Here is a 24,755-nt window from a genome sequence, read left to right on the forward strand (position 1 = left end):
ATTTCAAAAATCACTCATAATATAAAGCAAAGTGTCTGAATTAAAATTATAGTTGAAAATAAAACCAAAGATGACTTGTTTTGACAGCCGCCTTTAACGAAAAGTCTTTAAACTTCTGAAAGTGACACATTTGGATTCAGAAGATGAGCATGTTTTTTTTGCAACACTGTCAATAACTCAGTGTTCATTCTGTAAAAGTTCTTTACTGGGATTAATAGTGTAATATCCAAACGTAAGAAAAGTTTCTTTAACACAGTAATACAACAATTTAGTAATGTTTTATTATAGATTTGTTTTTTTATAACACAGGAGAAACTTGTTTTCAGGATATTACATTCACATACGTTTGGAAATAACAGCAAGTTCATAAAGAATTTTAACACTGGGTTATACTGATTCAAACCGCTGATTCGAGGAACAGATAGAAAATAGGCTTTGTGATCAAAAGGCAAATCTACAAAATCTGAATTCCCCGTCTGATGACTCGAACTGTTTCTGAATAAAAAGGCTCTGTGGAAAAGGCTGGGTGTAAGTGTGAAATAAAGTTGGACTCCTTCATTAGAATGAACCTGAACAGCATTTTTAAATTCTAGTTTTCTGCCCTCATGTTTTGCTTAACAGGGCGGTTTCACAGTTCACAAGATAGTGTTTTTAAGTTCAGTTCCAGTGAAACTGAATCTCTGTACAGGAAAAACCTCAACCAAAACAGCACCGAAACCCGCTTTAATTCAAGAATACAAAGTTGACTACAAGAAACATTTATTGCTCTTGCATTCCTTGCAACATCTGGTGAGTAGAGAGTTCCCTAAACAGCAGGGCGTACAGTATTCACCAGTTACATCACTCTCTGGAAGGAGCCGGCGTCCGTGTGAACAGAATCAGGGTTGAGGACGGAGATACTGGGAGCTGAAATCCTCTAACTGCTTCTCTAGAGCCGTGGCTTTATGTCTAGGAAAGGAAATGTGTCCATTATTACAAACGCCTCAAAATGATCGATAGAAGGTGCATCCCAAAGTTTGACAGAAATACAGAACTCTCAAGATGCATTTGTTAACTGGACATGGAGTCTAAATACTTTATTACCATTAAAGATGGCTCAAACACCAGTGTTGGGAAGGTTCCTTTGGAAATGTAATCGATTTCAATTACTTTATTAATATAACTGATTACTATCAGACTTTCAGAATCCTTCTTCACTTGAATTATGATTATGATAATTTAATTTTAAAGCACAGCCACCACAGAATCAGACTTTTGCAGCTATGTTTACTTCAAGATCATTCTGTGGTTAAATAATCAGGTTTAAAATCATAAGATGTAGTTTAATAGCTACGATACTGTTTTTGAAATCAAAGCATTTGCATAGCTTTGACAGAAAACACTGGCATCTAACAATGCTTTGGGGAAAAAAACAGTTTATCTTATCTTTCTGCAAAAATAAAGCATATACAGTACAGGTCAAAAGTTTGGAAACATTACTATTTTTAATGTTTTTGAAAGAAGTCTCTTCTGCTCATCAAGCCTGCATTTATTTGATCAAAAATACAGAAAAAACAGTAATATTGTGAAATATTATTACAACTTAAAATAATAGTTTTTCTATTTGAATATACTTTAAAAAAATAATTTATTCCTGTGATGCAAAGCTGAATTTTCAGCATCATTACTCCAGCCTTCAGTGTCACATGTAACATCCAGTCTGTCACATGATCATTTAGAAATCATTCTAATATTCTGATTTATTATGAGTGTTGGAAACAGTTCTGCTGTCTAATATATTTGATGAATAAAAGGTTAAAAAGAACTGCATTTATTCCAAATAAAAAAATCTAATAATATATTTTCTTTACTATCACTTTTTATCAATTTAACACACAACACTTGCTGAATAAAAGTATTGATTTTATTTAAAAAAAAGAAAGAAAAAAAATTACTGACCCCAAATTACTGACCAGTAGTGTATATTGTTATTACAAAATATTTATATTTTAAAAACATATCTTCTGTTTTTTTTTTTTTTTTTTTTTTTTTTTTTACTTTTTATTCATCAAAGTATCCTAAAAAAGTATCACATGTTCTGAAAAAATATTTAAGCAGCAGAACTGTTTCCAACTTTGATAATGAATCATCATATTAGAATGATTTCTAAAGGATCATGTGATAATGATCCTAAAAATTCAGATTTGCATCACAGAAATAAATGATAATTTAAAGTATAATAAATTCAAAAAACAATTATTTTAAATTGTAATAATATTTCACAATATTACATTTTTTTTCTGTATTTTTGATCAAATAAATGCAGGCTTGGTAAGCAGAAGAAACTTCTTTCAAAAACATTAAAAATAGTAATGTTTCCAAACTTTTGACCTGTACTGTACATAAAACCTGAATGGGAAATAAAACCGTTATCAAATGAGCACGTGTCCTAAACTCCTGAAACATTGCCGTCTCATATTTTAGAGCAATCGCTGCAATTTATGAAAGAAATAAATCAAATCTGTACATGTGTGAAAGTATTCAGATGTAACCCCTTTTGTATTCTTTACAAATTAAATTTTTTTCTCAGTAACTATAACTAAATGACGTAATTCCGTTACATGTAACTAGTTACTCCCCAACACTGTCAAACACTGACCTGAGCGCTTTAGAGCGCTTCTGTACAGTTTCCAGCTTCTGGATCTTGTGCGTGAGGCGCTGGATGTCGTTCTCCAGGTCCTTCTGGGTGATGTCGACTTGCTGGCAGAGTCGAGCGAACGTGCTGGCGATTTCTCTGCATCAGACACACATTATTTTCTACTTGCACCTGAGCTGCAGTGAACGTAATCAATAGCAGTGTATTCATCTCAGAACGACTGTATAGTCCACGTGGAGCATAAACATATTCATGTTGGTGTTTCTGCATCCAAATATGGACTACAACTTCATCACGGACCAAACTCTGATGTAAACACTTACTGCTGCACTTGCTGGCTGCAGTTTGAGCTGGTGAAACTGATGATCATTTGAAGTTTCTCTGTGGCGTAATCCACGAACTGTTTCTTCAGGGCTCTTTCCTTGGCCTTGGTGGTCCAGGTGAGTTTTTCATACAGGTAGAGCACGCCGTACAGACTCATAGAGAGCGCGATCAGACGCCAGCCAACGGTTCGCCACACCTAACAGAAGGTATAGAGATGAACTTCAATAACAATGCATTGATTTCCAACCCATGAGTCGCATTTACCGTCATTCGGGGAGTTCTGTCGGTGGACTGGAATTGGGAATTTGCAAATTGGTATCAAAAATTCACAGCTGGGTCATTCTGTGTCAAATCAACCAAATTTTAGAAACCTACGTCTGAAGAAAGACATAAACAGCCAAAATATTCAATGCCATGGATGAATATTTACTGAGTAATCCACTATTTTGTAGAGGAGGTCAAAATGAGATTTGGAGCCAAATTACAGCAGGTGGAAAATAACTTTAGAAAGATTGCAGCATCATTATTTTGTTTTTACACAGAGATTGGTAGCTCTATTCATAAAATCGGTTGGCTTTAGCAATCTTTGTTGCATTATATGCCGATGGGGACCATTCAAAACTGGGAAAAAGCACTTTTTGTTTTCTTTTCTCCAAAGTTTGCATGGCTGTAACTTATCCTTTTTTGATTTTGGTTCAACAAATTTAAATTTTTAAGACTCTATAGTGGTCAACATTTGAAGTGGATCAAAAAAAGTTCATGGAAGTTGTCCCAAGACGAGAACGCTTTTAGGATTTAGGACAACTTTGATGAAAGGTTTTGATGCACTTCAAATGTTGGCTAGTGTATCTGGTTTAATTGAATTACAGGCATGCAAATTTTGGCGGGAAAATGTGAGAAGTACTTTTTCCCATTTTTGAACTGTCACAATTGAAATGTAATGCAACAAAGATTGCTACACTCAATATATTTTACTAATACAACTACTCATCTCTGTGTAAAAACAAAACCGTAGATAACTCAAGTAAATATTCATCAATGACAATTAATATTTTGGCTTTGTTCCTCATTTATGTATTTCTTTCACCCATCTGCTTGGTTTAAAGCGACTTCATATATTGCTACACTATTCACAATAAACAATGGACTATTTTGCCCACAAAATTGCGCTAATGTGACCACACCTTCACACAAGGAATGGTCACTCACATGATTTCATAAGTATTTCTAAATTTAGAAATCAAGCTCATTGCAGCTTATTCTGGCCAGGAACTGCCCAAATTAGACAGGAAGTGGACATCTGACTGTCACCTTTAATAATATATAATATAAAGTTTATTCTAAAGCATTAACGAGCAATAATTCTCACCACTCCTCCAACGATGATCACGCTCATAGACGTGCGGGAAGTGACCGAGGCCAGGTTGCTCACCATGGACATCATGAGTTCTTCCTGCATCAGTGATTGCTGATTCTGACCTTGAGCTCTGGGCACCTGAGACTGAACCACCGCCGGGGCTGATGGGGTGGTTGGCGCCGTCAGCTGAGTAAAATACAATAAACAATATAAACCATTAAAAAATTCCATTCAGACTAGGAATGCACGATATTATCGGACCGATATCGGAATCAGAAAGTGAGTGTGAGTTAATCCGCTTTATCAGCATCAGCCAGATATGAAAAATTATGCCGATATGCCCTGCCGGTAAGAGGATTAACTCACATGTGCTCAGGGTGTGCAAGTGATTAAATCACGTCAGTGGTGTTGTCATTCTTGAAGTGAACTTTTGCCGATAATGGCTTAAAATGTAAATATCGGCATCAGCCCGATATGAAAAATTATGCCGATATGCCTTGTTATAAGAGGATTAAGTCACATGTGCTCAGGGTGTGCAAGTGATTAAATCACGTCAGCAGTGTGGTCATTCTTGAAGCAACCTTTTGCATGAATGATGATTAGATTCACTATTTTGGATAAATGCATTTAATTTGAGAATGCTTGTACAGAACGACGCCTCCGGAGTGCGAGAGTCAACAGTCACCCGGGTCCTAATGCCCCTCTGGTAAGGGGGAGCTTTTGGCCTACTTAAAATACACAAATAATATATAGATTGTGTCTCTGATTAAATAAAGCAGTAACTGATGTCATGAAATCAAGAGTGTGTTTTGATTTAAAGGTCAGAAGCTATAGCTTACATGAATTAAAAAAAAAAAAAAAATCACAGATATGACACTTTTAAATTAAATAATTTTATATATACAGATTTATCCATCAATGTGTGATATGTTTGTTTTTTTAAAAGAAATATGAGCTCCAAAAGATTTTCAGAATTTTTACAACTCTTTTGACCTACAAATGTTAAATCTTAAAATAATATTTTAAGGTTACCACAGCATCTTTCTGAAAAAATAAAATAAAATAAATGCAGTAATATATATATATAGCTGCATTTTTTTTCAGAAAGATGCTATTGTAACCTTAAAATATTATTTTAAGATTTAATATATATTAATATATAGAATATATAGAATTAATATATATTTACTATATATAGTTGATTTATAATTATTTTCAAAGCTTTCAATGTACTGTCATTATAAATAAAAAAAACAATTACATTTTTGTTAAAAACTAACCAAAACTAAAAATAATTTGTTTATAATTTCCTCACAGGAGAGACTTGGAAACAAAAGGAAATATATCGGTATACGCAAAAAATTTGTTGAAAAATATCGGCATATCGGATATCGGCAAAAATCCAATATCATGCATTCCTAATTCAGACCAAAACATGGAGGCTGAAGGTCGAGTCCACACAAGCATCTCCAGGTATCTCAGTGGAAACGCAGATTTCTGATTTATGTACCGGTAGGGTCTGATCCACCAGCATCAAGGCACGCTTGGCGTTGACAGGACCTAGGAAACGTTGGACCAGCGATGTCCAGCCTAAAGAGAACCGGAACTCGATGTTCTCCTGGAAGTCTGAGCAAAGCGTGGCACAGTTGAGGTCGTAGCTGAGCTCAAACTTCCTGCTGGGAATGAGCATGTGCAGCTGGCTCTGTACAGCAGAGGGCAGCAGAGGCTTCAGACACTCTGGAAGCACAACAGGCAGGTAGATTAATAAACACACATTTATCACTGCTTAAACTGTCCATACAGCGTTTGGTTTTATGGTTTAGCGTCGCTACAGCAGATTGACACCAACAGCAATCAAGTACATACTAACCTTTGTACAGAATTACATTATCAACACTTCACCCATTATCAGAGATGGTCTATTAATAGGAATGTTATTGTTTATTAGCGTCACGTGACATTTTTCAAGTATGGTGACCCATACTCGAAATGGTGCTCTGCATTTAACCCATCCAAGTGTACACACACAGCAGTGAGAAGTGAACACACGAACCGTGAACACACACCCGGAGCCGTGGGCAGCTATATATCCAGCGCCCGGGGACGCAACTGGGGGTTCAGTGCCTTGCTCAAGGGCACTTCAGCCATGGGTACTGAGGGTGGAAGAGAGCGCTGTTCATGAAGTCACCACCACACCCTCCCTCCCACCTACAACTCCTCCTGCCAGCACCGAGACTCGAACCTGCGACCTTCTGGTTACAAGTCCAAATCTCTCACCGTTAGGCCACAGCTGCATTATGTGCGACCTTCTGGTTACAAGTCCAAATCTCTCACCGTTAGGCCACATTTTTTTTTTTTTTTTTTGTTTTTTTTTTTTTTTTGTTTTGGTTTTTTTTTTGCTTCACCCATTATCAGAGATGGTCTATTAATAGGACTGTCACCCACTGGTGTTTAAATATCAAACACAGGTCACTGAACCGAGGCGTTTACTGCATCAGAACAGCGGAAGGCCAGATTCTTGCCCATGCCCTTCTCGATGTGGCTCAGAAGATCCTGCAGAAGACGAACAGATCAGATCAGGCACTGAATCAGAAGATCATTTCTAAAGCTACAAAAATAAACTAAAATAATAAATAATATGAAAAAAAAAAACATTTTATACATATATAAAAGACCAGGTACTGAATGAGATTTCTGAAGCAAAAAATAAATACATTATTTAAAAAATAAATAAATAAATATTTATATATATATATATATATATATATATATATATATATATATATATATATATATATATATATATATATTATATAAAATGTAAAAAAATATTAATAATAATAATAATTATAAAGTATAATTTTTATTATAATTTTATTTTATAAAAATTATATCAAATCTAATATATACATATTAGACAATACTGTATATATATATATATATATATATATATATATATATATATATATATATATATATATATATATATATGCACACATAGAAGTTTGGGTGCTTAAAAAAAAAAAATATATATATATATATATATATATATATATATTTTAATTCAATTATTCGCATCCAAATTATCATATTATGTCTATATAAATACACACATACACAGGTTTATATATTAAATATAATTATCTGTAATATAAATTATATAAATATATACATGCAAATATTTTCAAAATATCTACTGTATGTATGTGTATATATATATATATATAGACATTATAAATATACACAGTTCACACAAACATGTAAACAAAAACTTATTTTGGATGCGATTAATCGTTTAACAGCACTAATTTTAATAATATAAATTTTTGTTATATTTCTTTTTTTTTTTACATTTGATGTCTAATATGCAGCTATGTAAAGGATTCTTGGACCAAAAACATTTCACTGTGAGTGTGATACAAATACAAAAATGTAGTTAGTAATAGTCAGCTGTGTTTATTGGTCTATTCTGACACTCACAGATTTGTAGATTTTGAGCACGTGTGGCGACGGGTGAAAATCTGCACGAAACTCGTCTATGAGCACAGACAGACGGCAGATCTCTTCTGCCATGGCATCCGACACCTGAAACACACAAACTACATCAGCAATCCTTCACTGCTCAGGACTCACTTTTTATTTTTTTTTTAGACTAAATATACTTTTTTAAAGTTTGCATACGTGTCCCTGCAGCACAGAAGCAGTCATCAGTAGCACAGGTATATTTGTAGCAATAGACAACAATACATTGTATGGGTCACAATTATACATTTCTCTTTTATGCCAAAAATCATTAGGATATTAAGATCATGTTTCATGAAGATATTTAGTAAATTTCCTACTGTAAATATATCAAAACTTAATTTTTGATTAGTAATATGCATTGCTAAGAACTTCATTTGAACAACTTTAAAGATGATTTTCTCAATATTTAGATTTTTTTTGCTCCCTCAGATTCCAGATTTTCAAATAGTTGTATCTCAGACAATTATTTTTGTTCTAACAAACCATACATCAATGGAGAGATTATTTATTCAGCTGATGATGATGCATAAATCTCAATTTCAAAAAAATGACCCTTATGACTGGTTTTGTGCTCCAGGGTCACATATGTTTTTTTTTTTTGAGTATCATATTTGGTCCATCATGCTTTTATGGCTCATATATTCTCATATAGTGATAATATGGAGGAAAAACATCTTGATTTTATTTAAAGACTCAAACTTTTTTTTTGCAGATGCTGATATTTCTATGATTAAATTCTGATGCTTGTAATGTAAATCAGTGAGATCTTTCTAACAGTAGAGCAGATACTGATATTAAATGATCTGAATATCAGCAGTCACTCTATATCTCCAGTAATGTGTCTCAGTGAGATGAGATGTGAATGATCCAAACATATAATGCAGTGATTGAGAGATGAAGAAATAAAGTCTCCTCAGAAGATGTGAGATGTTCTGGAGGCTTGTGAAGATCATTCCTCCGCTGAGGAACAGTGAAAGTAAAGCTTCTGGAAACAAACGCTCCTCAAAAGCTCCTGATGATCAGATTTGAGACTCTAAAACATGATTGATGGAGAATCAAGTAAAGCTGAGCTGCTTCAGTCCAGTAAGAGTTCATCTGGAGATATTACTGCAGTTATTCTGACCTTTACTTGATCAAAATCACTCAAGGTTTCATCGCCCGTCTCAACAGTGGATCTCAGTGTTACCTTGTGTTTCACTTCCTCTGTGATGGCCTCGATCTTCTTCTTGATGTCCTGGACGAGCAGGTTGAGCTGATTGCGAATGAAATCCAGTCGATCAATCAGATAGTCTCTCTCCTCCAGAGAAACCACCCTGAGATAAGACATAAACACGTTATCACATGAATGATGATCACACGGGAAGCCAATGTTCGTTAAGACTTTCTGGATTCATCTCAAAGACGAATCACTTGAAAATAATCAGCTCTTCTGGTATAGATTACTGGATCTTCTGCTACAATATCCCCGAAGTAAAGAGAAACAGACGCACCTCTTGTCCGCGGCGGCGATGTTGATTTGATCCATGATGTCTTTGACTGTTTCTGTGATCTGCTTTGCTCTGATTGTGTGCTGCTCAAACTTTGTTTTCACTGCTGAATGCGAGATACACTCCTGCGAGGTCACGCACACACACACACACACACACACACACACGCACGCTACTGTGACAGGAGCCTTCATGGCCGACTTTAAAGGGTTAAAGATTCAAACCTGCTGCAGGCGTGAAACTAAAACAACAAATTAAGAGCAAAAACTGCAGCGAGTCTGAAGCCTAGACGTCAGCGGCTCTCCAGTTCATCTCACAGCAGCATGAACATAAACGCAAATCATATCAATAAAACACTGCAATGAACACAAAAGCCAAACATAAAAACAATACGGTGTCAAAAAGTCTCAAAGCACCACCTTTTATCAAATTTAATACAAATTTTCTTAAATGTCTTTACTGGGTTTAAATGAAATATTTAGTTGTCAAATAAAGCTGCACAATTAATAAAAGTTCAACGGATTAAGTTTGAAAATAAATAAAGAGTTAAATGTTATATTATATTATATTATATTATATTATATTATATTATATTATATTATATTATATTATATTATATTATATTATATTTCTCATTTATATGCTGTTTACCATTTTTAATGTTTTTATTTTTATATTTTTATATTTTTATTGCGCAATAATATGTATTATTATTATTATTATTATTATTATTATCATTAATTTATAATCATGTTGATATAATCACAAAATTACAATCTGGCCTAATTGTGCAGCCCTAGTCCAATAGCAATATTTCTTATTTTGTTTTTATTTAGTAATTTTTATATTTTTCTTTATTAATAATAATAATAACAATATCATTATTATTACATAATCACAATATTATCAATATAACAGTTCAATGGATTAAGTTTGAAAATAAAGCCATAATTATTATTGTAATTTTACAGTTAAATATTATATTATATTACATTATATTTCTCACTTATATGCTAAGGTTCCTTTTTTTTACCATTTTTAATGTTTTTTTTAGTATTTTTTATATTTTTATCGGGTAATAATATGTTTTATTATTATTATTATTATTATTATTAATTTATAATCATGCTGATATAATCACAAAATTAAAATTTGGCCTAATTGTGCAGCCCTAGTCCAATAGCAATATTTCTTATTTTTTTTATTTAATACTTTTAATGTTTTATTTAGTAATAATAATTATCATTATTTTATATGATCACAATATTATCACAAAATTTTGGCCAAATTGTGCAGCACTACAAACAAGCACAGCAAACCTGGATTTAATTCTTCTTTAAATCACATTCACATCACTGGAGATATTTTTTTTTTTGTTTTTTATAAAATTAATTTTTTATTGTATGTTTAATTAATTGGGTGATTTGGTTTATCTTCTGCAAGTCGCTTTGTATTACAACATCTGCTAAATGCATAAATATAAATCCTAAATTTCAATATAGTCTCAGATTTTTGGACTTCCCTGTGTATTTGTGGGATTCTTCTTCTAAAAAAACATAATATTAACAAAAGTGCATTTGTATGAACACAGCAGAATCAGTCCATTCATGCTAAACGAACAGAAAGAAGAGGGTGAAACAGAAACAAACCGAACTAAAGAAAGGAATGTCCTCGCCTCAGTAAATCTAGACTTCAGCAATGACGACACAGCTTGAGGAAACCAGACGCTCACGCCGGCCGCTGCTTCAGTGGAGACACACTGATGGGTTAAACTAACTAAACCCAGAACGCTGCTCACATACTGGACATAATCATAATCATAATCATAAGAGGAGGAGACCAAAACCTGTCTACAGTCAGATGAAGCCGCTTTGATGAAAGCATCTGCTAAATGAGGAATTTATATATATACACATACAGTACAGACCAAAAGTTTGGAAACATTACTATTTTTAATGTTTTTGAAAGAAGTCTTTTCTGCTCATCAAGCCTGCATTTATTTGATCAAAAATACAGAAAAAACAGTAATATTGTGAAATATTATTACAACTTAAAATAATAGTTTTCTATTTGAATATACTTTAAAAAAAATAATGTATTCTTGTGATGCAAAGCTGAATTTTCAGCATCATTACTCCAGGCTTCAGTGTCACATGTAACATCCAGTCTATCACATGATCATTTAGAAAATCATTCTAATATTCTGATTTATTATGAGTGTTGGAAACAGTTCTGCTGTCTAACATATTTGATCAATAAAAGGTTAAAAAGAACTGCATTTATTAAAAAATAAAAAAAAAAATTCTAATAATATATATTCTAATAATATATTTTTCTTTACTATCACTTTTTTATCAATTTAAACACATCCTTGCTGAATAAAAGTATTGATTTTATTTTAAATAAAAGAAAGGAAAGAAAAATTACTGACCCCAACTTACTGAGTAGTGTATATTGTTATTACAAAATATTTATATCTTAAAAACATAGCTTTTTTTTTTCTTTTTTTTTTTTTTTTTTTTTTTTACTTTTTATTCATCAAAGTATCCTAAAAAAGTATCACATGTTCTGAAAAATATTAAGCAGCAGAACTGTTTTTCAACTTTGATAATGAATCATCATATTAGAATGATTTCTAAAGGATCATGTGATAATGATCCTAAAAATTCAGCTTTGTATCACAGAAATAAATGATAATTTTAAAGTATAATAAATTTAAAAACAATTATTTTAAATTGTAATAATATTTCACAATATTACATTTTTTTCTGTATTTTTGATCAAATAAATGCAGGCTTGATGAGCAGAAGAAACTTCTTTCAAAAACATTAAAAATAGTAATGTTTCCAAACTTTTGGTCTGTACTGTATATAAGGCACAAAACCCCAAAATCGACAGAAAAAAGTCCATTTTTGGAGCATTAGGATGTTTTGAACATCTCACAATCTCAATAGTTCTATTAATACGCTTAATGATCTTTATGTAAAATATAATGCTGATTGTAAGGTGAAATATGACCTGTATGTGTCGTATTTATTATCCTGCAGAACAACATTAGTGTGTCGATGAAATAAGGAGTGCTGCTTAACGAGTTTCCAGTGGTTCAAGCTTCATAAAGGCTTATAATGATGCAGGGAATGTACATCTGAACACAGTCGTATCGGCTCTTTATCTGAACCGAGATGATCTGAGCTCATAAACACAGCCGTTTCACCCACTGCTTACTGTAAACGTGAGTTAATCATCCAAATCTCTTCACATGTTCTAATGAAACTAACTCTAAGTTTTCTTGTTTTTGCACACTTGCCTCGAACGATCTCTCAAAGTTTTGGAACTCCTTCAGTCGCTCCTGAAACCCTTCAGCTAAAGCTCCTCCTGTAAACACACACACACACACATCTTTATTATGCCCTGATTATATTATGTTTACTGCATGTTAGTTGTGCAACACACCAATAACTTGTACTGTACTGTTTGATAATGTTTGCAGTGGGGATTTCTCTATTATTCCCCAAAAATGAAAAAAATACATAAATACATATATAAAATAAATAAAATGACCAAAAATATATTGCTAAAATCAATTTTAAAATATGTACATATTTAAATAAATAAATAAATATATAATTTAAAAATGTAAAAAATTAAAAAAAATAAAATACATTTTAATATTATAATATAACTATATAATAATATATAATATATATAATAATATAATAATATATTTTATAATATATATATGTGACCCTGGAGCACAGAAGCAGTCATAAGTAGCACAGGTATATTTGTAGCAATAGACAACAATACATTGTATGAGTCACAATTATACATTTCTCTTTTATGCCAAAAATCATTAGGATATTAAGTAAAGATCATGTTCCATGAAGGTATTTTGTAAATTTCCTACCGTAAATATATCAAAACTTAAATATTACTTATATGTCAGTGAAATATTTTCAACACAAAATATTTTAATGCTGTGTCTGTGTCTTCTAATTTTAATATTTTCATTTACTGTAAATCGCACTTCCTCAGACTTAACCCTAAATGTATTTTAAGACTTGAAATGTTATTTCCTTGCCCATTAATAGTACATTTCGTAACATATTTTGCCATTTTACGGTTTAAACTAAACCTGTTTTCACTGTTGAAAATGTATTTACTCAAGTCGAGCTGTTTAAATTTATAAACATTTAGCTTTAATTTGAAATGTGTTGCTACAGTTGATCAAACTATAAAATCATGCATGAAACTACTTCAAGTTTTAGTTCAAGTCTAAACCGTCAGACAGCAGCAGGTCAAGCGTGTCGGGACAGACTGTCATCTCAAACGTGATGCATGTGTGCAGTGTCACTAAATAAACCCAATCTCTATAATAATACAAAAATCTGCATGACAGTTACGTTTTTGTAAATACCCAGACCGGACTCCCATCCGTCAGATGTGACGCTGGCTCGTGAACCCGTCAGGATCACGCTCTTACCCGTCTCTGGCATACCCTGCGCCCGCTGCATCCGCGAGTTCAGCACTTCCTTCGCCGATATGAAGAAAATACGATTCGGCGCTTGAGCGCGATCCACCACCTTCAGCTCCTCCACCAGGAAGTCCACGCACCGGTCCGTGTGCTGCTTTCTCACCTGACACCATAAAAACACCACAGAACAAAGACAGATTTACAGATCTGCTCAGTCTGCTTTGGGAAAACATAGTAGTGGTCGACCGATATATCGAATTCTTGATGAACGATGCCAACGTCTCAGACAGCAGGGTGACTGATAAAAGCCTGATGTATACACACTTTTGTGAACTACTTGAAAATTAACACACACACACACACACACACACACAGACACACACACACACGCACACACACACACACACACACACACACACACACACAGACACACAAAGGTAAACACACACACACACACACACACACACACACACACACACACACACACACACACACACACTCACACACACACAGACACACACACACAGGCACAGACACACACACACAGACACAGACACAGACACAGACACACACAGAACGCACACACACACAGACACACAAACACAGACACACACACACACACAGACACACACACACACAGAGACACACACACACAGACCCACACACACACACAAACCCACACACACACACAGACACAGACACACACAGACACACACACTCACAGACACACACACACACACTTAGACACACTCACAGACACACACACTTAGACACAGACACACACACTCACAGACACACACTCACACACACACTCACAGACACACTTAGACACAGACACACACACACACACACACTCACACACACACAGACACACACACACAGACACACACACAGACACAGACAGATACAGATACACACACACACACACACACACACAAACAGACACAGAGACACACACACAGACGCACACACAGACGCACACACACTCACACACACAGACGCACAAACACTCACACACACAGACGCACACACACTCACACACAGACGCACAAACACTCACACACAGACACACACACACAACAAGACACACACACACAATCACACACACAGACACGCACACAGACACACACACAGACACACACACACACTCACACACAGACACACAACAAACAGACACACACACACAGACACACACAGACAGACACACACACACTCACACACAGACACACACACACACAGACACACACACACTCACACACATACACACACACAAACACAAACAGACACACAGACACACACAAACAGACACACACACACACACACACACACACACAGACAGACACACACAGACACACACACACACAGACACACACACACTCACTCACAGACACACACAAACAGACACACACACACAGACACACACACACAGACACACACACACACACACAGACACACACACACACACACACACACACACACAGACACACACACACACACACTCAGACACACACACACAGACACAGACACACACACAAACACAAACACAAACACACACGCGCACACACAAATCCGGTGAGAGAGAACAAAGCCAGTAGTTGTTGAAGCTGTTAAGGCCATTTCATTCACTTAAACACTGGATAAAGTGATTTGATGATGTCTTTTCTGATGAGTCTGCTTTCTCAGCACTGTCAAAATAAAAGTCCCACTTCTGACTCTTTGGCCAAACTGATAATGCTGATAATTAATAAATATTGGCAGATATACTGGCGTTGGTGATATATACTGGCCGAGCACTAATCTGTAGTGAGCCGAATAAACTCACGTCCTCCATGTATTCGGGTTCGGCAGCAGAAGCGTCCCAGCGGTTGTTCAGGATGAAGATGTTGGGTTTTGAAAGGCGTTCATTGACCTTGTGGAAGAAATGCTTCTCCTTTAAAAAGAAATAACAACGGGGTTGAGTTCACAAACACACTCACACACACACACATATTTCTTTATGTGTACTTTATATTGTAAAAAAAAATCATAGAATGTTAAATAGCAGTTTGATAAAACGTAAGCATTAATTAATTAAATACGTAAAATAATTAATTTATTTTATGATGTAAAATAAAAAACGTGAAATACACCTTAAAATGCAGCAGATAACAAAAATTTATATTTCATGATATATTCAAATATGATATACTGATTTGTTTGTCTGCTACATTTTATTTCAAAGTTTCTCACTTTTATATTTCACATGGTATTTAAAAAAAAATTAATTCACACATTATTTATGCTTACTTTTCACTCTACGTTTATTTACAGCAATATCAGAATTAATTTAATCTGTTAAATCCTTGCATATTAATACTAGGTTTTTCATACTATTGATCACACGTTTATTTACAGCAATATCAGAATTAATTTAATATGTTATATGTGTGTATACTGTGTATATTTATTATGTATATATAAATACACACACATGCATGTATATATTTAAGAAGAATATGTTATGTTTATATATTAAATATATTTATATATAATATAAAATATAAGAATATAAATATATAAATGTATATACATGTAAATATTTTCTAAATATATAATTTATATTTATAATACATAACATATTCTTCTTAAATATATACATGCATGTGTGTGTATTTATATATACATAATAAATATACACAGTATACACACATATATTATGTAAACAAAACTTTTATTTTGGATGTGATTAATCGTGATTAATCATTTGACAGCCCTATTTAGTAATTTATGAATTAATTTATTTTTTTAGTTATTTGCTTTAATTATTTTGTTACGTGACATATCTATGTTCTATTCTCAATGTCAAACAGTGTTTCCAACAACTTTAGCTTTATTTACAAGTAAACCAGGATATATAACAGAATACAAGCTATAAAAAAGATAAATGTAGAGCAGATGCCATCATAAAATCATAAAAAGTGGGTGCAAAGTATCAAACTGGAGCCAGGCGGCTGGAAAGTATGGATTGAAAACTAATCAGTGTTCTATACTTTAAACATTTGCATAATACAAATGTATTGGGTTTTTCAAGTATATGAAACATTTGCATACTGTGCTCAGTATACATACTGCATGCTACTTTGGCTGGTACTTATTCTAAGACAATAAATATAAGAAAGTTAGCTTGGTTTTGGCCAGTGTTCTGTCAGTTTCAGTTTCCAGTTGTTTATCTGCCCTTTAGAAAAATCCCCCTGAAGTCCAGCAAAGCATTCTGGGATAGCAGGCATGTGGGTCCGAGCAGAGGTCAGTCTAAACGCAGCGCTGCATTCTTTCCCATATTAGCACACTATAAACACTCGAGAGCACGTGACGGCTCCAGACCCGTCTGATTATGCTGGACTGCTCGTAATGCAGTGCTCGTCTCTCACCGTGTTCATGAGAGTAGATTCAGAGTTGGCCACCAACACAAACACGTCCGCGTCCAGACAGAACTTGTCGATCCAGCTGTCCAGCTGCGTGGTGACGTCAGTGCCAGGACTGAAAGAAAACATCACAAAAACATACTCTATAGTTCTTCAAGGATGCATGTTCCAAAAGATTTCTGTTTAAATAAATGCTGTTCTTTTGAACTTTCTATTAAAGAATCATGAAAAGTAATATGTGACCCTGCAGCACTCGCTGGGGTATATTTGTAGCAATAGACAACAATACATTGTATGGCTCAAAATTATAAATTTCTCTTTTATGCCAAAAATCATTATGATATTAAGTAAAGATCATGTTCCATGAAGATATTTAGTAAATGTCCTACTGTAAATATATCAAAACTTAATTTTTGATTAGTAATATGCATTGCTAAGAACTTCATTTGAACAACTTTAAAGATGATTTTCTCAATATTTAGATTTTTTTGCACCCTCAGATTCCAGATTTTCAAATAGTTGTATCTCAGACAAATATTGTCCTCCTAACAAACCACACATCAATGGAAAGATTAGACATTTGTGACTGGTTTTGTAGTCCAGGGTCACAAATGTATCACGGTTTCCAACAAAATATTGTGCAGCACAACTGTGTTCAACATTGATAATAATCAGAAATGTTTCTTGAGCAGCAAATCATCATATTAGAATGATTTCTGAAGATCATGTGACACTGAAGACTGGAGTAATGATGCTGAAAATACAGCTGTGCATCACAGAAATAAATTACAGTTTAGAATACTTTCACATAGAAAACAGCTGTTTTGAATTGTAATAATATTTCACTTTTTTTACTGCATTTTTGATCAAATAAATGCAGCAAGAGACTTCTTTTAGAAACATGAAAGGAAATCTTACAGACGCCAGATTGTGAATGTGTATTTCACCTGATTATACATGTTTAGCACATCAGGACAGCTTGATAACACAGTTACAGGTGGATCTTCAGATGGATTTACTGCATGTTAAACATACAAACAAGGCTTTTCGTGGGCCTGAAGTGTACCTGTCCACCAGCACCAGGTCGTCTCTGAGCAGAGCACACTTAGTTTTGGGCCAGAACACTTTGACCAGACAGCCGGCATCCAGACTCTCATCCATGTGTAGTGCGTGAGCCAACTGATTCACCGTCTGCAGAGAAAAACATGGTTTTATGACTAAAGACACTATTATAACACTTGTGCCTGTTTTAACCAGAAAGTACATCTTATGAATTGATATCATAAAACTTTCACGAAATTGCATGTTTATTAAAATTTTAAAATTGGCATTTGAAAGATTTTTTTTCTTCATTTTCAAACTTTTGTTTTTTTCCTCCCTCATTCTATGAATTTTAATTTAATTGTAATTTTTAACCATCAAAAAGTCTATCTTTTTAATTGATTTCGAGATCAACCTTTGCAATTTAATCATTTATTTAAACTTTAACATAGTTTGTTTGTTTGTTTATTTATTGTTTGTTCGTATTTTATCATGGACTTCATGTTAATGTTAACTGCTTGACTAAATTTTAATTATCAATTAATTTCATTAAACTTTTAATTTAATAATAAAACTTTCCCAATGAGAGAAGCCTTTAAAATCTATTATCGATGTATAATGGTAAAATATTTCTGTCATAATGTGGGTTATCATCCGTGTTTTAATAAACGGTATTATTTATTACTATTACTATTATTATTATTTCTTTGAGAAGTTCAAGATACTGTGCGACAGTAATGTATTTCTGTCATAATTTATTCAAGTTAAGCTGAACTTTTATTTTGTTGAACTTTTATTTTAATTTATTCAAGTTAAGCCGAACTTTTATTTTGTTGGACTTTTATTTTAATTTATTCAAGTTAAGCCGAACTTTTATTTTGTTGAACTTTTATTTTAATTTATTCAAGTTAAGCCGAACTTTTATTTTGTTGAACTATTATTTTGATTTATTCAAGTTAAGCCGAACTTTTATTTTGTTGAACTATTATTTTAATTTATTCAAGTTAAACCAAACTTTTATTTCGTTGGACTTTTATTTTAATTTATTCAAGTTAAGCCGAACTTTTATTTCGTTGAACTTTTATTTTAATTTATTCAAGTTAAGCTGAACTTTTATTTCGTTGAACTTTTATTTTAATTTATTCAAGTTAAGCCGAACTTTTATTTTGTTGAACTTTTATTTTAATTTATTCAAGTTAAGCCGAACTTTTATTTTGTTGAACTTTTATTTTAATTTATTCAAGTTAAGCCGAACTTTTATTTTAATTTATTCAAGTTAAGCCGAACTTTTATTTTGTTGAACTTTTATTTTAATTTATTCAAGTTAAGCCGAACTTTTATTTTGTTGAACTTTTATTTTAATTTATTCAAGTTAAGCCAAACTTTTATTTTGTTGAACTTTTATTTTAATTTATTCAAGTTAAGCCGAACTTTTATTTTGTTGAACTTTTATTTTGATTTATTCAAGTCAAGCCGAACTTTTATTTTTTTATTTTAGTGAACATCTTTGACTCTCTGTGAGTATCACAACACACAGACTTCATATTTCAGGCAATTTCAGCTCTACTTTTTAATGTATTCGTCCAAATGTTGCCAAATTCCGTAACATTCCGCGTTATACAGTAAATTCCATTCCAGTGGATTCGTGTTTTCCAGAAAGTAAATTCTGAGAGAAAGCATTCACTTGGCACCTTGATGCTCTTCTCCTCCTCGGACCCTTCGGTCTTGAGAAAGGCCTTGTCTTCATCCGTGCCCTCCACGCTCAGGAAGCAGTTAGTGGTGTGTCCGATGCCGCTGGGCAGCACACGGTCACGCAGCATCGCGTTCACAACCGTGCTTTTACCATTGCTTGTTCTGTACCAAACAGAGGACGTTTAGGACATTTATGGACGTGAAACGCTTCTTTAATGCAACTTGTAGTCAAACACAAAACCCACCTGCCGAAAAAGGCCACCTTCATGTGATTGCGAGATAAAACCTCTTTAATTTTGAAGAGTTGGCTCGTGTACCCCTCGATCTGGTCCAGCTGTGTCTTGTTCGAGATATTCTCCAGCGACTCATTACTACAGGTCTCTGTTGAGACACAAGATACATCACACTTAACCTTGCAACTAACAAACATTATTAAACAATCCCAGTCTACGGAGGATCTGTGAGGTCTTGTCAAACTGAATTTCAGTTCACCTTTTACAAACTCCGTTCCCTCCTGAACGTAAACTAACAGCTGCTCAAAGACCTCGCCGATCTTCTTTTTGGCCTGAACAAAACGCTTCAACGGAGAAGGATCCGATGGCTCCATTTCCACACCTGCACGGAGGATATTTCTGAAACACAGAGGAGAGCGGGAACAGGGTTATTACAGAGTTATTATCATTACGTGAAACTAAAACTAAGTCCATACAAAACATGTTCATCACCTGACATAAAAGAAACATTATCTGAAATAAGAATATTAGTTGGCAAGTCAACATGTCTTATTTTTGTTTAGGTTACGTTGAAGTTAAATAAATATTTGTTTAAATAATTAGCTTCTTATGTATTTAAAAAGTTATTTTTTTATAAATAAATAAAGAAATATATAAATACATAAATAAATAAATAAATAAATACATAAATACATATATAAATAAATAAATACATACATAAATACATACACATATAAATAAATAAATAAATAAATAAATACACAAATAAATAAATAAATGCATACATAAATAAATAAATAAATAAATACACAAATAAATAAATAAATAAATATAATAATAAACCTGAAATTTAAAAAATAACAACATTAAATATATATATATATATATATATATATATAATAAAATAAATAAATAAAAATAATAAAAACACACATCAAAATGACTAAAACTTAAATACTAAAATTATACTAAAACTTAAGTCGTAAAAAACCATACAATTTATTACTAAAGGAGACAAGTTCAGGAGATGTTATTATGGATTCTCATTATTTTATTTATAAATTAAATTTACTCACCTTTATCTTCAAGACCTTCACATCAGAGCAGAAAACTGTCAATAAAACAATAAAAAAAAAATAGGTTAATAAATCTGGAAACACTCATTAACAAAAAACGCATAGCATTACCAATTTTTGTGACGTGTGCAATCATACTAGCAGTGTATTCTTTAAAGTACCATGTACTGTAAATAAATACCATGGTATATAAACATGCTAAACATTCAGTACCGTGTTTTTTCCGTGACGCCACACAGTAATGTTACAAAAATCCCTGCCACACACGAATACAAAAGTGAAAGTGACTCATGATGATTATTCATGCAGAATTAAGATAAGAAGCGTCTTAAAACCAGCTAAATCTGGTGACTTCAGGACGAAATTCAATCTAAACACGCTGTTTATATAAATTAATCTCATCAAATACACGAGGATAGAGCTGATTACTACTAAAAACTACATTTGATAAACTCTACCCTGTTAAAACGCATATTTATTTACGTTAACGCCATAAAGACACGATTAATTTGCTCTCTGATATTTCAGAAACTATACGTTAGATGTGAGTTAAATATCTGTAACTGTCAGATGTTTGCAGAGGTGACATGAGCTTTTAGCCTTTAGCTTCATGCTGTCTCATCATAAACATCTGCTTTATATCGTTCGCTCTCCTTCTTTATATCGATATCATCGCATTATCACTCTAAATGTGGTACAAATCGCTTGATTCACGAATCTTACCCGATCACAGGAATGTTAAATCCTCTGCTGTCAGGACACACAGCCGCTACACGCAGCCTCGAGGATTTCAAAATAAAAGTCTTCTTGTTCTTTGCACCATAGGCGCGCGCCAAAATAAAAGTCCCGAAAAAAGTCTTCTTTTAGTTTACTGGCGAATTACAATCATGACTTATCAGGTGCATGCCGCCACCTACTGTACCGGAGCATGTATAGTGGCGATAATTGAGAGAGGAGGGAAAAGAGAAACAAAAACTAAAAGTTTTCTAAAATGTTGGGCTTGTCTGGCTCAGCGTCAATGTCAAAATGTTGGAGAAGGTTACTCAAATAAAAACATTAACAGACGCATCATAGGAGCTCTGGTGAGAACCGCTGGTTTAATGAACAGACAGCATTCTTTGTGAAAGCTCAATTTTTTTTTTTACCTGATAAAACACAGTCATGTAAAAACTAAAAAGCTGTTGTCCTTAAGCAAATTAGGAATTCATGTAAAACATAGAAGGTTTTTGTGGAATAAGGCCTATGAAATATTTCACAGTACAATGACGTACTGAAGGATGAAAGCATCTTTCAAAAAAAAATTATAATAATAATAAAAAGTGACATAAAAATATTTAAAATAAAAAATTCACCACTAAGGGTTGTAAACAAACCTTGTGACCCTGCAGCACAAAAGCAGTCATAAGTAGCACAGGTATTATTTTATTAGGATATTAAGTAAAGATCATGTTTCATGAAGATATTTTGTAAATTTCCTACTGTAAACTATATTATAATGCATGTTTTGATTAGTAATATGCATGGCTAAGAACTTCATTTAAAGATGATTTTCTCAATATTTAGATTTTTTTGCTCCCTCAGATTCCAGATTTTCAAATAGTTGTATCTCAGACAAATATTGTCCTCCTAACAAACCATACATCAATGGAGAGATTATTTATTCAGCTTTCAGATGATACATAAACCTCAATTTCAAAAAATTGACCCTTATGACTGGTTTTGTGCTCCAGGGTCAAATATTACAAATAATTGTAAACAGACTGTATTTGATATGCACTGTATTTGTTTTACAAATGTTTAACATATTTTAAACTGAAAGGTATGCGTTTGAGGTACTTCATTGTCCACTTTCTGCTCTGTCTCGAACACTTTTTTGTAAATCTTTTTCCTAAACTTTTTTTCTGAGTCCACACTTCTGTGCTGTATGCTGTTTTGACAGTCGGTTAGAAGTCTGCTGCAGAGCTCGCATCAAGGGCACAGTGCTCATCAGAAAGCTAAAATGGTGAACGGGACACCCTGCGGTCTAGAGGATTTAACAGACACAAGCATGTGGCATGCTAAGGGTGCAAGTGCACATGAAGTGTGGCATTTGAGACAAGGCCAAAATTTACTCAACTGTGGAGGAGTTTGACACAACTGTGCATATTTCCACATAGTGGACTCTTCTGCCTTAATTTCAACGTGTGCTCTTGTACACGGTGCGCGCGGATTTCCATGGACCCCCCAATGACTAAAAATATGTCACCAGGACACACTATGTCGACGTCAGTCTACACCTGGCTTTCTGGGTGTTTTGATAGACATCTCTGGATTCTGTTCTATTGGATCATTTCATTCTGTTTTATATCCCGATGTTTCAGATTTGCTACACTCCTCATATTTCTGAAGCCACCAAAACACCTTTTCATTTACACTCATATCGTCATCTGTATAGGTGTAGCAGACGACATAATTTTATCAGGCCATGCAGTGTCAAATCAAATTATATAAAATTAAAGGGATACTCCACCCCAAAATTTTGTCATTAATCACTTACCCCCATGTCGTTAAAAGCTCAATTCGTCTTCGGAAGACAATTTAAGATATTTTGGATGAAAACCGGGAGGCCTGTGACTGTCCCATAGACTGCCAAATAAATAACAGTGTCAAGGTCCAGAAAAGGTATGAAAGTCGTGGTCAGAATACTCCGACGGGAACACTTTCTGTAAGCGAAGAAAACAAAAATAACGACTTTATTCAACAATTCCTTTGACAACAGTCACCTCTGTGTCTCTCCATATCACTGTATGCTCTTCTGTATATTCCACGCCACAAGGATGCGCTGTTTTATTTCAAATCAAAGCTAAACACACGTAGAAACAGCGCATCCTTGTGGCACGGATGATACAGAAGAGCATACACAGCATACAGTGATATGGAGAGACACAGAGGAGACCGTTGACAAAGGAATTACTGAATAAAGTCGTTATTTTTGTTTTCTTCGCTTACAAAAAGTGTTCCTGTTGCTTGTTCACATGTTATGAATGCTGTAAAACTGCATTCCGACAAACAGTGTACGTGAAAACATACAGTCTGTTATGACTTTAATGGTTTTTACACCAATAAAAGTGAATACATAATTGTATTATCTTTTTTTTTCAACCATCAAATATATAGACAAACTAACTTTAAGATTACATCCAAATGTACTCATTTAGCACAAGAAGTCCTAAAAACACAAAGTTCCAGATGTTGTCTAAAAGAGTACAGACTAGAAAAAGGAAAGAAAATAAGAGACAGTGAAAATATAGATATGCTTTATATTTAGTTGTATTAATAATGAGGTGTCCATAGACTGAACAATTTTCACCATTAATTACAAAGAAATGGGAAGCAACACAATACAAATGTTATAACAAATAACATCTTTTTGTTGTTGTTGTAAAACACACTCCAATAATCTTTGTTTACGATTTTTTTTAAGATGTGTATAAATTCACACTATTATGTTAAAATGTTGCAGAGTATCCT

General features: G+C 33.5%; 1 protein-coding gene across 1 annotated transcript; it reads right to left on the minus strand.

Annotated features, from left to right (window-relative positions):
• Positions 1–259: 259 nt before the first annotated feature.
• LOC109088358 (mitofusin-1-like) lies at positions 260–22,091 on the minus strand. Its single transcript, XM_042734670.1, is given in 19 exon segments — positions 260–948; positions 2,639–2,773; positions 2,959–3,155; positions 4,329–4,502; positions 5,827–6,053; positions 6,758–6,869; positions 7,797–7,901; positions 9,028–9,154; positions 9,332–9,453; positions 12,636–12,703; positions 13,812–13,965; positions 15,625–15,732; positions 17,210–17,318; positions 18,270–18,394; positions 19,936–20,098; positions 20,182–20,317; positions 20,429–20,568; positions 21,246–21,280; positions 21,969–22,091. Coding segments are annotated over 17 exon segments (2,247 nt in total). The 5' UTR covers positions 20,544–20,568; positions 21,246–21,280; positions 21,969–22,091; the 3' UTR covers positions 260–878.
• Positions 22,092–24,755: the final 2,664 nt, after the last annotated feature.

The sequence above is a fragment of the Cyprinus carpio genome, chromosome B11 (assembly GCF_018340385.1).
Source record: "Cyprinus carpio isolate SPL01 chromosome B11, ASM1834038v1, whole genome shotgun sequence".
In the NCBI taxonomy this organism is placed as follows: Eukaryota; Metazoa; Chordata; class Actinopteri; order Cypriniformes; family Cyprinidae; genus Cyprinus; species Cyprinus carpio.